We start from the raw sequence: 16,213 nt of genomic DNA on the forward strand, positions 1-16,213 counted from the left end.
CGATCCGCCAGCGCTGCCGCCAGCCCGCGGCCGCTCGCAGCCATGGAGGAGCCCCAGCCCGCGGGGGCCGCCCCGCCGCCCGGGCTGCGCTCGCTCCTGCCCCCGCGGGAGTTCCTGTGCTCCCGCAAGGGGCAGCTCCTGCTCGCCGAGTCGGTAAGGGCAGGGGGCGGCCGGGAAGCGCGGAGCCCCGGGGTGGGGGTTCGGACGGATGCGGGGGCGGGGGGGGACGGACCGTGGCCCCCCGTAACGCGCCGGTCCCCCCAGAGACGGGCGCTGCGAAGGGGAGCGGGCTCACCCCGTTTCTAGGCTGAAGAGCCCCTTCTCCGTGTCCTTCGTCTGTCTGACTGCAGCGCGATGGTGGCCGAGAGCACAACCGAGGGGAAAACAGGGGAACGGCCCCACCGATACGGGGCTCGGACAGAGCGCGGTCGGAAACAAAAAAAATTGTCACGTTAAGCTTCCAGTGCCTTAAGAGTGTTCCCGTTTAGCAGGAACCCCTTTTCAGTTCAAACTGGGTTTCCTTTCATTTTAACCTATTTGCAGTGTGAATCCAGTGACCGCTCCTGACCAGATTTGCATTATCTCCTAGTGCCACACGTGGTTTACAAGAGAGCTTGTCCTGAGGATGTCAAGACAGACCTTACTCATTAATTTATAGAGTTTGGCATTATATGGGGCATCGTGATCTCTCAGCTTTTGTCCTGAACACTCCAAAAGTCCCCTCAGAGGGACACACTTGTTCCTGCTGTGGAGCCAGTTAGCTTACTGTGAAAGTACCGAATAATAATCATTAGGAATGAACTTAGTCTGGCGATGGAAACGTTGCTCCCCCAGAAATACACTGCGGTTCTGAGATCTGGGCTGGTGGTAACTACAGGCCTTTGATTTTTGGTGCAACACTTTCTGGTATTTTACTTACAAAGGCTTAAAGCCTGACAGCTGAAAGAGTACCCACCTGGTAGGAAAGAGAAAACTTACCCCGTGTGTAGTGGGTATTTCAACAATCAAAAGTTAAAATTCAAGAGGAAGTTAGTTGATAGAAATTATTCCTTCAACATCATTCATACTACTAATGAGAAATTTAAACACTAAGTTCTCTGTAATTTTAGCTGGAGTTTTAGCAGGTAATCAAATATTGGGACAGCCCAAACTAGCAGTCAAGTTCATGGAGCGGTGTTTAGATGTGTAGGGTATCTCTGGCTGCCCCCTGTGCTAGGGCTGAGGGAAATGAGGAAATTCAAGCAAGAGGAAGGGAAGGAAGGGGCAGAAGGAGGCAGCGCCGTCAGGCTGCCCGGCCAGCACTTCTGTACCAGCCTGCGAGTCTGAGGCCGTGGGCACTGCCTGCGGCAAGGGGAACAGCCCGGAGAGAGGAGCCTGCCTTTGAGAGGAAAACACATCCATTCAGGAGATGAGGGTGACTTTTGTGGTGGGGACCGTGGGCCTCGGGCTGCGTAGCAGAAGGCCAGAGGTTCTATCAGCTCCACCAAAAGTATTGTAAAAATTCCAGGTGCCACCCCATCGCTCTTACAGCATCTGTAGTTTACAAAACCACACATTTAAAAGATACCAAACCCAACTCACTTTGCTCCTTTGGCACACGTTCGTGTTACATACTGTAACATATATTGGAATTTCCTATACAAGCTTACAGCCAGTATATTAGGACCTGCAGAGGGCCTGGCTTTTTAACATCTCGGAATGATGACATATTTGAGGAATACTGGTCATGGGATCAGACTCACCCTTTTGTTGTCATAGAGAAGTGCTGACTATACCTCCTTAGAGGAATAAAAACTGTTCTGTCTTGACAAACAGGGATTTATCCTTTGTAAGGCCACTCAGGGCTTCCTGAGGGTTTGGCTGGCTGAAGCAGCCCTAAAATCCCATCTGCCGAAGCTGCAGCGAAGCTTCTGCGTGCTCCTCGCAGGCGCCCACGTGCCGGGGCCGCCGGTCCCTGGCAGAGGGGAGGCAGCCGTAGTTTCTCTCCGGTTGTCTCAGCTTTGCCAGAAGAAATCCTTGAAGACAACACAGACCCCAGAATAAATCCAGTCTGTACACAATTAGAGAAATGCAGTGCCAAATAATTGAAGATGAGTCCAAGTTAAATCTATCACAGTTTAAATCTGTGTTTCATCATTAGCTTTGTACTTCTTGTCTTGAGTGTCTGATTTTTCCTCTTTGACACAGTACTAATGGGGGGTGGGGCTGGGTCCTGCATAAATGTATGTAAATAATCTTCATGGGATACAGATTTTGAATAGTGTCTTTTGTTTAGAAACTAAATGGGGTTCTCATAATTGTTACTGAATACCTCTTGTCACATTATTATTCAGCAGCTTGGCAAGTCACGAGAAATGCACTTTATTTCTCCGTCCTTGAAGTCAAGCAAATACTGGCACCTCTGCAGGTACATCAGAGGTTCTGTTCGGCTACAGGAAATGCCAAGTCAGTTTTTTCAATATTCAAAAAGCAAACCACCGTATACTGAAAAACATATTGCCACCAAAGCAAAGCAGCAACTTGCAAACATATCTTGACTGGGGCAGATGGCTGTGCTTCTCTTTTTCAGTCTGTGGCAGAAAGGGAACAGGAGCTGGCTTTAGGAAATTCCCTCAGCCCAGTGACCGTGCTGGTTGTATACTTGGTGGAAGTAACCTCATCAAAAAGTCTTGTTTTGCCCAGAAGCAGCTGGCAAATGATCGGTTCAGCTGCCATAAATTATAGCGGTCCAACTCCGACTTGGTCAATTCATACAGGTGCCCCCTTCAGCCAGGCTGTCCCTGCCCTTGCACGGCCAGCGGTGACGGGGAGCGCTGGTGTCCCGGGGAAGGTGGCGCAGGCAGCCGCAGGGTGGGAGCACAGCGCTGCCGGCGAGGATTGCTTTGTTCAGACCAAAGGAAACTGCCGTAGCCACTTATTTTTAAAAATAACTTTACACACATTTTCACATGTAGTATGGATCTTCACCGTGTTTGGGTATATTGTTCAAGTCAGCATGTGAACCGCTCTGTGGGCTTCCAGCTCTGGGCAATCTGGTGCTTCCTCTAGAGCAAGTCAGGCTGGTGATGAAGCTGATTACTGCGGGAAGCTTAATTATAATCTCAAATTTTATTCAGAGAAGGAAGTTCCTCTCCACTCCTTTTCCTTTTGATCTTCCTGCCTTATTAATTTTTTATTCCACCTGGGATAGCTACACAGCCACAAAGCAGGAGCAACATCAAGTGCATGTATAAACTTTGCTGTCTCTCCTGATCCTATTTATTCTCACTGCCTTGCTCCTTCACTTTCTAATCACCATTCTGTATCTACCAGGTTAATTTTTTTTCTCTTTTTATTTTCTCCCCATACCACTCCTCTTCAGCTACTTATTTTTCCTAAATACTCAAGTTACTATCTTGAAGGTCAACATCTCATCCGTGCTTTTTCCCCCTTAAGAGACGCACTTTTCAGTTCCTCCTGTCCTGTGTTGGAACCATTTAACAGCCACTCTCATACCTGCCACCAGAGCTTGTCCAGACAAGACCCGCAGTGACACATTCTGCTGCTCACCCTGGCTGTTTCAGTCAAGCTTTTGTGTTTGTCCTGGTGACTACTTTATTAGCATCCCCCGAAGCCAGTATGCAGTAGCACTACTTTTTTTTTTTTTAAACAAAAATATAGTACAAATATGTAAGGCTGTCCTGTACAAGGTTTGCAGTGACACAAAGGATGTAGAAATGATCGTGTGTGTTTTTCTCCTCTTTTCCTGTCTGTCTTCTGTCTTTTCAGTCTTCTCTGAACTGACCTTCATAACTGCAACTTCCAGCTGCTCTGTGCAAAGCCTCCCTCCAGGACGAGCCCTGTGCCCTTCTCTGGGTCTGTAGCCAGAAGGTGACCCTTGCAGCTAATTCTGGGGGAACCAAGAACTTCACAAGTACAACAGAGAAGTAACTGAATAGCGGAGACCACTAAGTGATCTACTTTCTCTCTCTGCCAATACACAATAACCAAATGGACTCTTGTCCAAAAGAGACCACCACTTTTTAAACCGTTTAAGCAAACCTTTTCTGGGGAGGGGAGATGAGGAGGCATCTGAGAGCGGCGCGCGGGGCTGTGGGGTGATGCCGGCTGCTTCCCGCACCCTCCCCGCATGGAGGACACACAACCTGCCAGCTCTGCCGTGACCTCAGCCCTTCAGCAGTCCTCCTCCCGTCAGGAGCACAGTGCTTTCTAACCATTGTGCCTAGTTGTTCTTTTACACCTTAAATTGCAAGCTGGTTATATGATGAAGTATAACTTCGTAATGCCTGGCCAATTTAAGAAGACCAGCAACACAATATTAAGTAATAATTACATGGGAGAAAGGTACTTTTTGAAATGCAATACCAAAGAAGTTCCTTTAAAAAAGGAAAAGTAATATGTAATAGTCCTCTTCTATGTGCATTCCCATTCCCACAAAAAAGGTGCTAAATGAAGAATTTGGCCTCTTTTTTGCCCAGGACTTTTTATAATCTCGCCACTGCCAGACTGTGAAAGGATCCTGCTCTGTTCTTTGCTGCACTAGAGCTTTCTGCATCCACATATTTATTCCTCCACAGTGAAGCTGGCAACAATCACACCAACCTTTCAACAGCAGTGCAGGAACAACTCGAGACTCCTAGCTGCTAGCCATGCCAAGGGTGTAATCCCAAAGGAAAAAGAAACTCCCCTGTGTAAATCACAAATGGATAAAACTGATAAAACACTACATTTTTTTTCCTCAGAGAAGCAGCATTGCTTTCTGGGTCTGAAAGTGCTAGAAATGAACTTGCAACTGCACTGAGCCTCGCAAACTTCCTCTCTGCCTTTTTGTTTTTTTAGCATAGACACAGCTGTTAGAAAAAAGAGCAAGATCCCACTGCTTCACCTTTCTCTGAAATCATATTTAAATACACAGCTTCAGGAAAAAAGGTGCAGAACAAGTATGATGTGCAGTGGATCATTTGACAGCCTTTGGAGAGGTCAGGCTATATTCTGAAAGTTGCTTTTGTCATTTTTACAATAATTTTCAGTTTGCCATATGTTTGTCTCAAAGACTTGAAGTCTGGAAAAGCAAGTAAGTAGGTGTTTGTTATTTCTGGGCACAGACTGGCATATCAGTGTTTGTACTGTGGCAGGAGAGATACATTTTTTAAATTATCAAATTTTCAGATGACATCAAATGCTTCAATTAGTGCTGCAATTAAATGGCGAGACAAGATAACAAGATATCTACTCACTTTTATAATTCAGAAAAGACAGTAATAGATGATATCCAATATTGCTAGGGATTCCATGGATTCCACCTGTCAGAAGGGGAAACGAGCTCTAAACAAAGAGAAACGAGAATCATCATCAAAAGCCAACAACTCTGTGGGCTCTTGAATCAACACAGGGCCATCCCCAAGTTACCGAGTGGATCTGGCATTAAAATCCACGTCAGGGCTGTGGTGTAGCCACCAGGCAGACCGAAAAAGAAACCCAAAGCACAAGCTGTGGCAGCGTAGCCGTCGCCCGGCAGAGCCCGCGGGCACCTCCTTCCTGTTGATTCTCGTGCTCCAAGGTCTGCCCGCCTGCCCTCCTGCACCTGCCAGCCCGGCCTCGGCAAACGCTGGAGCATCTAAAAATACCAGGTTCCGATCCTGCATGCTCTAAATCTGGTCCATTTCATGGGGGTGTATTTCATCTAAAATCTTCTTCGGGCTTTTTCAGTCTGAATGCCTCCCAAAATGAGAAATGATGCTTAATTGGAGAGCAATTATCATACTTCATGTCAGATTGTTTCCCTTTTACTATTATCATCAATAATCCATTGAAATCAAGGGATTTCTTGCAATTCAAGGATGTCAAGGTGTCTCGTTTGGGTTTTTTTTTTTCGATTTTTTGGTTTTGTTTTATTCTAGCATGGCCTCGAGTGTCCTTTCCCTGCACAACAGCACGCTGGCAAGCAGAGTCAGGAGCGGAGAGCTGGGCTGGGCTGCCGCCCACGTCACGGTGGCCACGGCCAGAGCACAGCCGCTGCTCATCGGGGCTGAGGAACCGGCAGCAGGACACCGCTGACATCCCACCAGCAACCCGGGGTTGTCTGGGCGAGTAACTGGCCTGCTCACTAGATTTTAAAATGGACAATTAACATTTCCCCAGATGCCGCTTCTCTGGATCAGATCGAATTAGAAAGCTGAAATGCTCAGGCTGATCCTTTAGTCCTTTCAGCGACTGACCAGGCACCCGAGCAGGAATCCCACCCTCACACCAGAACAGGAGCCCCTTGGTGGGTTCTGGCCACAAAACAAGTGTCTGTCTGTGTCCTAAACCCTGTTACAGCAGGGCCTTGGGCACGGCAGACCTACCCAGTGCCATCAGGGTGAGGGGAAGACAGCAGGAACCTTAAATTACACAAATTACCATAAGGCTGATGTCAAGAGAACACAAAGACTCTTCATTTCACCTAACGCTTCTGACAGAAACACTTTTTCTCTGCATAAAGGCAGAGAGGGCACTAGAGTCACCGTATCAAACAGAACAGAGATCAAAGTGATCTCAGCTGTGCATCATCAACTCAGAGAGCTGGAATTTACCTCTCTACCTCCCCTCGCTGCTGGAGTGTGATGTATTATTTAACACTGCATTTAATTCTTTCATAAGAGATCTACCAAGTTTAGTTCAGGTCTAATGTTCTGCTATGGAAAAAAGGTGGGGTGGTGGGACCTGTCCTGAATGCGTCTCCTTCCTGCTGCTCTTCGTCCCCGAGTACTTCTCCAGCTCAACATCTCCGCTATCACACACTTTCCTTTAGCCAGAAAACGAAGAGATTTTTGTTGTTTTGTTTTGTTTTTAAAACACCAGGGCAAGAAAGAAAAAGATGTCCTAGCTACATGGCAATTTCTTTTTAAACGAAGAAAACATGAAACCATGTCTAAGTTTTGTTCCACAAATGCGAGTGAAGCAGATTTGCAAAGTTAAAATCCAGTCCTTTCTGGTTTTGTCCCCTGGGGGTGGGAGAGGAATAGGCAGCGCAGTAAGAAGGAGGCAGAAGTCCTCTCTCCTCTTGGCAGTTTTCATGTTCTGTTATACCCACTTCTCCTCAAACAATATGTATCACTTTCCATTCACAGAAGTAAAATACCATTTAAGGATAAGATGCATTAAATGAGTTCCCTCTGCTATATGAAAACTCTAGAAAACCCTGCAAAAAGACTGTGTAAGCAACAAGCAAATAATAATAGGATAAATAACGACAAATAGGGTGAATATTAACAGGTAACAGGATTTTGCCTCGATGCAGAAGTCAACTTCATATTTTATACCAGATCTGTTTATTACAATCCAATGAAAGGAGAACAAAGCATGGGATCTTAAGTTAAATACAGTCTCTTACTAAAAATGTCACATCCTCTCAAACTTACCACTCAGTCCTAATGGGTCAAAACATTATACCCCAGTTATTAGCATCCTGGTCAAGAACTGAGTGCTTTTCCCCAAAAACAAGCTTAGAATAAAGGCTTGTTAATTAAATTACTAAATGATTTCAACAGGATTGAACTGCTTAGCTGCCCCCTAAACCTAAATGGTCTCTTTTGATACATGTATTTGAGGGTTGACTGACTTCTCATAGGAGTAATTATTAATTAATAATCAATTATAGCAGCCTTATCATTCAAGTATAATAAACATGGTTTTTGAGGTACAGGTGGTTCCCAGGAACACAAGGTAGCAGCAAGCAAATAAATCCCTAGATCTGAAATTTAATGAGGCAAATGCATTGATCGTCACAGTCCAAAACATTTATGCTCTCCAAGAAGCCACACCTGCCTTCAGACATGCCATCCAGGGGAAGATAATACATCTATTTTCAGTATTATATGAGTGAGAACGCCCATGTCCCAATTACAAGTTGAAACCATCTTTGTAATCTAATGCTCAAACAGAACCTACTGCCCTGCTGCCCAACAGCATCTCTGGGCAAGGCTGAAAAGAGCGGCCCAGGTGTCACCTAGCACACGATCCTCACACTTGCAGAAAACGTTTTGTTCAGTGTGCTAGCTACTTGTTAAATTTTAAGCTAATTTGAGGAAAACAGCAAGCAGTTCCATGTGAGGCAGTAAAGCAGCAGGGCTGGAGCCTCTTCTTGGAGGTGACCAGCTACCAGTACTTCATTGGAAAATTCATTAAGTTTCTTCACAGTTCCCTTGCCTTCCACTTTCACATACAAATACAGTAGCTGAAAGTCCAGAAGTTACACAGCACTTGAGTACTGCCTGGTTTAGGTGAAAATGCATTTTCTTTAGCCATTTTCCCATTGTGAAATTTTCTATTTTGAGCCATAAACTATATTCTAAAGGTATTTTAATTGAACAGGAAAACAAATGCCATTGTAATTATTTTGTAAAGGTATGAAACATCATGGAGATGAAACAAATCTGTGGGAGTTATCTATCCTATTAGTCTCTGAAACAGCTGTCTATACTGGAAAACTAGAACCAGAGACTTCCAGAAAACACAGAATAATTAATTCTCAGCTCTTTTCAGTCCATCAACAGCAGACTTTTTTTCTTTCAACTCTAAGATGATTATAAATGCTGAGTTACTTAGGGCTGTCTGAGCAATGATTTGGATGTCAAAGGAGAACTACCACGGTTCAAAGCTTAAAGCTCTGTTTGCTTGGCAATGGCCCACTCTATTTTCAGAATTTTGTTGTCAGAGCTGTTTACAATCCAGAGCAATTACTGACTCGGGGAGGTGCAAATCCACCGAGCGCTCTGGAAAGCTGATTTCACACACATTGAAATAAACGCCACTACTTTAGATTTATTCCATGCTAAACAAGAAAATTCATTTGGCCCAAGGAAAAAAAAAAGTAGGAAACAAGATATGCCATCAGCAGCAGCGCTGACAGAAATACACAGGGAGAATAACGCTTCAAAGCTGAGCAGCTGCCCGAGGCTGCGCTATGCCATGCGAATAACTCGTGTTTTCCCTTCACTCTAGGTGCTGTCATTTATCATCTTTATCTGCTATATTGCGTCTCTAGCTGCCTCTTTCATGATGGCACCACTCCTAGAGTTTCTGCTGGCACTGTTTCTTTTTTTTGCCTATGCCTCCAAACTTAATGAGAAGTTTAAAGGACTCTACTGGCCTTTGGCGGTAAGTGAAATGTGCAATGTGAAAACACAGATTTAATTGTACAGTGTAACGTGGATAAAAGGGACTATGTGGGAGTTCAGGCCGTTAGCAGCTTCACCTCCTTATTAGAAAGCTGCCCATGTTGCCTCTCATTCGAGGGTCTCAAAGCACTCTTTAAACTATGCTGTACTACAGACTATAAATTTCTTGGTGCTGACACACAGCATGATTTTATTAAAGCACAGAATTTATGCCCGATTCCAAGCAAATGGCTTAGGGCTAGATCTTTAGAAGCAGGCAACATCAGCCTAAGTCAGTCTGACCACTGCCGGAGTCTCCTTAATATTGCCATCCTTACAAATGGGGAAACTGAGGCATGCCGTATAGTAATGCATATACTTTATAAAATGTTTTAAAATTCTCAGGTAAGTGCTGTTGAGATGCAGAGTCATACACACAATCTGGCAGGTCTGTTGTGGAGGGGGAGGCTCCCCGGGTGCGTTCACAGAGGGAACCCACCGGCTGTTCCAGCCGCAGGTGACCAGTGCACACCAGCCACTGGATGTCTCTGTTGCTTCAAACATACATTGTAAACGGAGCATTTGTCCAGCAGTACTTAAAAAAAAAATGCTAATCCAGCCTTGAGGCACAAATTTGCAAGTTTGTCATAGTGAGATTTGAGTTACAGCTCTCAATGTATTTAAAAAAACAAACATTAGCAAGGCCGCTGGTGGATAAAACAAAAACAGTGACATTAACTATGAAAGTGTGCATGGTTTTCAGATGGTAATTTCAGTTCCATCGTTTTCCCATTTTCTACATGCATCTGATTCCAGAACTAAGACAGAAAAGGCACTTGTATGTTTATTATGTCCATTACCATAATATACTCCAGCCGCAGAATGCAGATAATTGACCTCATCCTGATTTCAGAGGAGTCAAGTTTCTTACAGGATTAGTGTTTTGAGACAGTATCTTATTCATCCATCTGTTCTCAAAAGGCAGAAGACCTAATTGTGAACAGAGGTCAAAATACCATTATTCCAGCTCACATGATTCACATATGCCCTGGGAATCCCAGCTCTTTATTTAATAGCCAGTTCAGAGACGCTGTTGCTCCAGCCCATCCGTGCTGGTGTTACCGGGCACGGCCCCTGCCCTGCAGAGCCGCAGTCTCAGCCACAGCAGCACATATTCCAGTGACAGCAATGGGCATGTTCACTTCAGGCTAGCTGCTGGAGTTACAAGTGTACATGCTGAGTAAAAATCATCGTTTTAAGAACTGAACCAGGTATTTGGTTCCTAAATGAGGATTTGGTACAGACAGGCCTCCTTCTGTACAGAAAGCAGCACGTGCCTGTTCCCAGGGGAGCTGGTGCTGTGGTACTGCAGCTCTGCTTGAAGATGGGACTTTAACAGCATTTCAAATGGTTTGCCATTAGCCCTTGCTGCGCTCCAAGCCCAGCGTCACAACAGACAGCCCTTCTCAGCCTGAAGGTCTGCCTGACACACGCATGTTAAAAGTAGGATTTATACTAACATCTGTAGGAACAGAAGCTAATGCCAACATTCTGGTCATCTCACATTTAAAAATGTTTCCCAGATGAGCAATTCATCCGCTACAAAATACCAGGCTGTAGTCACACTCCAGCATCAGGCAGGTCCACCAGTACAACAACAGAAGTTTTTAATGGTCATTTCTGAAATCATTTTCAGAGGAATTTGTATGTTGGAATTACATGACTAATGTGAGAATGCAACGTTGCTTATTTTACAGGATTTCTTGCGGTGCGTCACTGCTGCCATTATTTACTTTGCCATTTCAATTGCTGCTGTCTCAAAATATGGTGACGGAGCATCTAAAGCAGCAGGAGTAAGTAGACGTGAGCTTTCCACTTAGGTATTTTGGTGAACTGCGTGTGGACATACTTTAGAAGCAATTCAATTTTGACACTGTTGCAAGTAGCAGAAGTTTCTTCAATTAACTAACTGAGAATTAGATTTGCCTAAAGCAAGCAATAAGTGCTCGGTTAGTTAGAAAAACAGGTTTTGAATAAACGTCGTTTTCATCCTAACAGCGCTGCTCAGTGTTAGCTGTACTACTTAGGGAAGACACCTATTCTGCTTTTTAATTTCACCAGCTGTACAGGGAAAATAAACTTCTCTGTTCCTACAAAGGACATCAAGATCTCGAATGGAGGGAACAATAATAATAAAGAAATCAAACCTCTCACTACTAAAGACAGTCTAAATTAAGTAATTTCAACCTCCTGTCTCTACTGCTTAATTTTACTTGGATGAGTTGAAACAAGAGCAATATCCTTTTACCCTCCAGTATATGGACTAGCTGGGAGAGAGCCTTTGTCGTCAGCATTTTGTGTTCAGAAATGAGATACAGCCTGTCCCTGTGTAACTTGACTCTAAGCATCAATAATGTATGTAACATAAATAAAATCTGCATAATTTTAAAAGACAGGGAAGAACAATACCTAGCAGCGTTAGCCAGCAACCCTTACCAAACCATGCCAAGTCACGCATAATCTCAAAACACAGACCTAGTTTTAATCTTTGTCACTCTGTTTAGACATGGAGCATTAACCCTGGTTCTCTGGCTGAAAACCAGCCTGTTCTTGCCCCATTGCTGCTGCTTTGACAGTGAACGGGTAACTTCAGAATCCACTCTGCAGTAGACATGCCTTCTTGCAAACCAGGAAAAAATTATTTCCAGAGAAATCAAGGTGATTTCTTGGCGGCAGAGAGATGCCGTGCGGTGGTGGAGGTGCAGGCTGTGTCCCGCTGCAGCTCTGGGCACAGGGCAGTGCCGATGCCCAGAACGCGCCCAGGGTCAGGGAGGGATGTAACCTGGAAAGGGCTAAGGACACATCTGAGAGAGCAGCTGCAGGGACCGCCGCTCAGGCTCCCAAATTAGCTGCAATTTAGTTGATGCCAGTGGGTCACAAGACCTTTCCCTGTCTTTTCAGAAAGGCACAGGCCAAAAAAAAAAAAAAAAAAAAAATAATCAAGCCCAAATTTTCTTGTGTCAGGCTCATTTTGGTTTGTCATTGCTGGGTGTGAACTGTTGTTAAAGAGTATTGTTTTGCCATTTTAGGTGTTTGGATTTATAGCCACGATAGTGTTTGCCATTGATTTCTACATAACCTTCAATGACCTGGTTACTTTTCTGAAGCAAGGCAGTTCTGATTCCCCTGAAGGGCGCAAGTCGGAAGGTAGGTAAAATTCTCCATTTTGGTTATGTGAGCAGGTAACGTGAGATTTTCTTCTTCATTTCACCCTTCTGAGGGGAGCAAGAGCACTGACTCAGAAAGAACAGTTTCTATTCTTTGCTACCTTGATTTTGTATGCCACAACTACGATGAATTATGAAGCTGCTTAGTCTTAAAATACAACAACTGGAATTTTTGTGATTTATAAAGATAACTAGCAACCCAGGAATGTGAAGTTTCTCAGAGTTTTGTGCCATCCAATTTCAAAGGGCCTCAAATCCAATTCTAGAAATCATTGTGCAGCACAGACATTTTTCCTCCAATCAAGATGTCTTACTTTACAAACAAACATCTACCTCAGTCTTATGTCCAATGGCACTCTACTCTGTATCATCTCTATCATTATTACCTCTGATTCACAGTAAAGCTTTGACCATATGTGGGGAAAGGGCCACACAGCATAAAATCAACAAGATCGTTATAAAATGTCATTCTAAGATAAGAGATGCAGTCTACATCAAACCAGACAGATCCACTTAGACCAAGATGAAAAGAGGGACCTGCTGTTGGGAGTTCAAACCCGAAATGTCAAGTTAGGACACAGGCAGCTATTTTGCAGTACCCAGGAGCCCGAATTGGGCATCATGCCTCTGTGATACTACTCACTGCACCCACGCAGATGAAAAAGACTGTTCCACACTTAAACAAATTCCCAAACCCCCAAAAAACACCCCACACAAAACTAAAATCTACAAAAACCCTCAAAAACACACACTTGAAATGCGTACAGAATCCTAGAAGGTTATATAGTAATGCTAACAGCATTTTCTAGGTATTTTTGTAGACCATTAAATGTTTTGCAAGTTTTAGGCCGAAAAGAGAGACAAAGAAAAGAAGAATTAAAGGAACAGATCATAGCAAACAGACTGTTAGGCTAAAAACTGTTTATCCCCACAAACTGAACTGACCTCGGGAAGATGAGGTGACAAAGGTACAAAATTAGGCTAAAGATTAGATCTCTAAAAAAGATTAGATTAGATTCCTGGAGATGGAGAGAATAAATATATAAACTTACACAGACGCAGTCACGCAGCTTCGCGTCGCTGGTTTGAGCGCGCAGGAAGGGCTCTGCCCTGCAGCACAAACCGCGCGTTCCCGCTGGAGCTCTCCGCTGCCGACGTTTGCTGCCTTGCAAGCGGAGCCTCAACCTTGGGCAAGAGGTGCCTCCGTGGGCCTTTCGGGATTTCTTCATGTTGTAAAGCTTCTGGTTTTCAGATACGTTTAACTGGCAGCTGTTAACCGTGACCCACAGCAAACAGCAAGATTCCAGCGCAGGAAGCGTGTCTGCAGCAGGCTTCCTCTTGGTGGTCATGCCAACAACGGGATCTCTGCAACCTCTTTCATTTGTACTGTTACCTACGTTGTAGTGGGCCAAGTGCCTCTCAGCAGCTTTTCTCAAGTATATTGAAACATTGAAAGCTCTATTGTGTTACTAATACCTGTCATTTTACAAGTCTTTTCCTAAATACCCCACGTCCTTTGAAGCAGCCACCTGCCGAAGACCAGCATATCTCTCCCAGCAAGAAGTAAAGCTGACATGGAGATTTCCAGTTTTCATTTTCACTGTTGTTTTTTGTTTTAAATTTCAGATGAGGACTCAGATTCTGACTCGGACTGAAGAACCAAACACCAACCAAGCGTGAAGGGAAGGTGATCAAGCACTTTCCTCAGCTGAGTGCACTGCCAATTGAAATATCTCCCTTACTCCAGCCTCGGTATCCTCTTTCCACCTCACTGTTTAAGGAATCACCAAAGCACAGATGTGGAAAAGGAGACTATTCCCAATGCCATTAGACACTCCTTCAGAACTACGGATTTTCAACCTGCCAGACATCTATATCCAAACAGCACATCTCAATTCTCCATTGCCCCTCCTTACTCAGCACTACAACGTACTGAGTAAATGGGAACACAGTATTTTAAATGTATAGGTGGTGCTTTTAATATGCTTTAATTCCAAGTCTTTAACACTTATAGCTTTTATACTTCTTGCTGTGCCAAAGAAGAAAGGCTCAGAATGCCTCTACTTTATTTGTATTTTTCTTTCTTAACTAACAGTATGTCTCTATCTGAAATCTGAATATTCCACTATCTCAAGCACTGAAGGCATAGATTATAGTTAACATGTTGGTTTCAATACATTTCTATCTACTGCCTGTCTGCGACAAAAAAAGTGACAACTGTAAATCTGCAGCATGAACAAACCTCAAAGCAGAGTTGTGCCGCTGGCTCACCAGACATTCAATATCACTTTTTTAAGTTGCTTGGATGGCGTCACACCACATCTTCTGCAATTTCACCACAGATAGGAGGTAGAACAGATGAGGCATCATTCTTACCAGCTCCTTCTTACCATTTGTGTGAAAGCCCTTGTAGGCGTTGGCGCGCGCAGGTAACGAAGGCTTGCCAAATACCATCCACCGCCATCTGCCTGCAAATATTTGTGTGCAAGATGTCACTGTCTGATCCCACGCGCTGTGTTGTGAACACTGGTCCTCCCATGAGAAGTACCACTGGACTTAGTCCTCTGGGTTTGCAAAACAGACAACTGTTCTGTATAACTCAGGATGCACAGGCACCAGGAGGGCAATACATTGTTCCCACTGTGAAAAAGAAAAAAAAAAAAACACAAAAACCCCCAAAAAAACCAACCTCCAAAGAAAGAAATGTCTGCAATGAAATTCATTTGCCCAGACCCCTCTTCTTGGTGCGTGTGGTTTTTGGTTTGGTTTTTTTCCACAGAAAGGACATGATTTATCTTGTAGTCGTCTATTCTGGGAGAAAAGCCGCCTGAATTTACAAGGTGTTTTAATGAGCAGCACAACCTACCCTGCAATACTTGTGTCCACCTATAAATACATAGTGCTTGGAAAAAGCATGCCTTGCTCCTTAGATATGGCATCAGATCAATCTATTTCAAAGAAACCTGTACACGTTAAAAAAACCCCTAATATAATACCAGAACAGGTGGCCTTAATTAATATGAGAGCAGATGGTACTAACGGTAAATGAAAAACAGGGATAAAACAATAAAGGCAGATTTCCTTTGGAAGAAAATCACCACTTGGGTTCCCACTGCCTGCTAGCAGCTGGCTGCTGGCGGCAGAAACGCGGTACCTGGCAGTGCAGGTGCTTGGGAAGGTGCTGCCCAGGCTCGGAGTTGTCTGACGGGCAGCTCCCACATCTCCTGTTTCCAGACCACTGAAGGAAAAGCAAAACAAATGGTTGCTTCCAAGTGTGACAAATAATCTTTGCTTTGAAGAGAAAGGGCTCTTTGTACCTTCTCCTGTATGAAACTCCACATTTCTTTCTTTTCTATTCTCATATTTTACTGGCACGTACTGTGACTTCAGGGGACTTGGGTTCATTTTTATATTCAATTGTTTTGTATTTCTCTTTTTTTAATTAAAAAAAAGTACTGCATGTCACAGCTGGAAACTAGTACATGGTTAATATTCAGAAACCATGCTGGATTAAACCTCTTTTAATAGAAGTGTTTGGTGCCTTTACTTAAAGACCTGGTTTTACTGCCTTGCCTCTGACCAGCGAGATTAACGGTGTTTCAAGAAAACCCATCGGGAAGGGCGAGCAGTGCTTTGGGGGCGACAACAGCACAGAGCCAGCACTGGAGATCCATCACACCAGCATGTCCTGCGAGGAGAAACTTCATCCTTAAGCATGAAAGAATTTAACCAAGAATTAGTTTTAGTGTATTTGGCAGACATGGGAGATACAGTGCTCTTACTTGGCAACTAATAACACTGTAAACAACCACTCCCTTGGGTTTACCCTTCACAGACATGGTACAA

At 44.2% G+C, this 16,213-nt stretch overlaps 1 protein-coding gene across 1 annotated transcript; it reads left to right on the forward strand.

Moving 5' to 3' along the window:
* Positions 1 to 12: 12 nt before the first annotated feature.
* Positions 13 to 15,897, forward strand: CMTM3 (CKLF like MARVEL transmembrane domain containing 3). The gene is made up of 5 exons (XM_065640985.1): positions 13 to 153; positions 8,986 to 9,141; positions 10,898 to 10,993; positions 12,230 to 12,347; positions 13,994 to 15,897. Exons 1-5 carry the CDS (start codon positions 43 to 45, stop codon positions 14,020 to 14,022), a joined length of 510 nt encoding a protein of 169 aa, XP_065497057.1. The 5' UTR covers positions 13 to 42; the 3' UTR covers positions 14,023 to 15,897.
* Positions 15,898 to 16,213: the final 316 nt, after the last annotated feature.

The sequence above is a fragment of the Caloenas nicobarica genome, chromosome 9 (genome assembly GCF_036013445.1).
Source record: "Caloenas nicobarica isolate bCalNic1 chromosome 9, bCalNic1.hap1, whole genome shotgun sequence".
Classification (NCBI taxonomy): Eukaryota; Metazoa; Chordata; class Aves; order Columbiformes; family Columbidae; genus Caloenas; species Caloenas nicobarica.

Bases quoted from the DNA above. Each gene is read 5' to 3' on its own strand.
- CMTM3 (XM_065640985.1), top strand. From the start codon at position 43: ATGGAGGAGCCCCAGCCCGCGGGGGCCGCCCCGCCGCCCGGGCTGCGC. The intron at 10,994-12,229 runs GTAAGTAGACGT...TTGCCATTTTAG, and splicing joins GAGCATCTAAAGCAGCAGGA to GTGTTTGGATTTATAGCCAC. The intron at 12,348-13,993 runs GTAGGTAAAATT...TTTAAATTTCAG, and splicing joins TGAAGGGCGCAAGTCGGAAG to ATGAGGACTCAGATTCTGAC.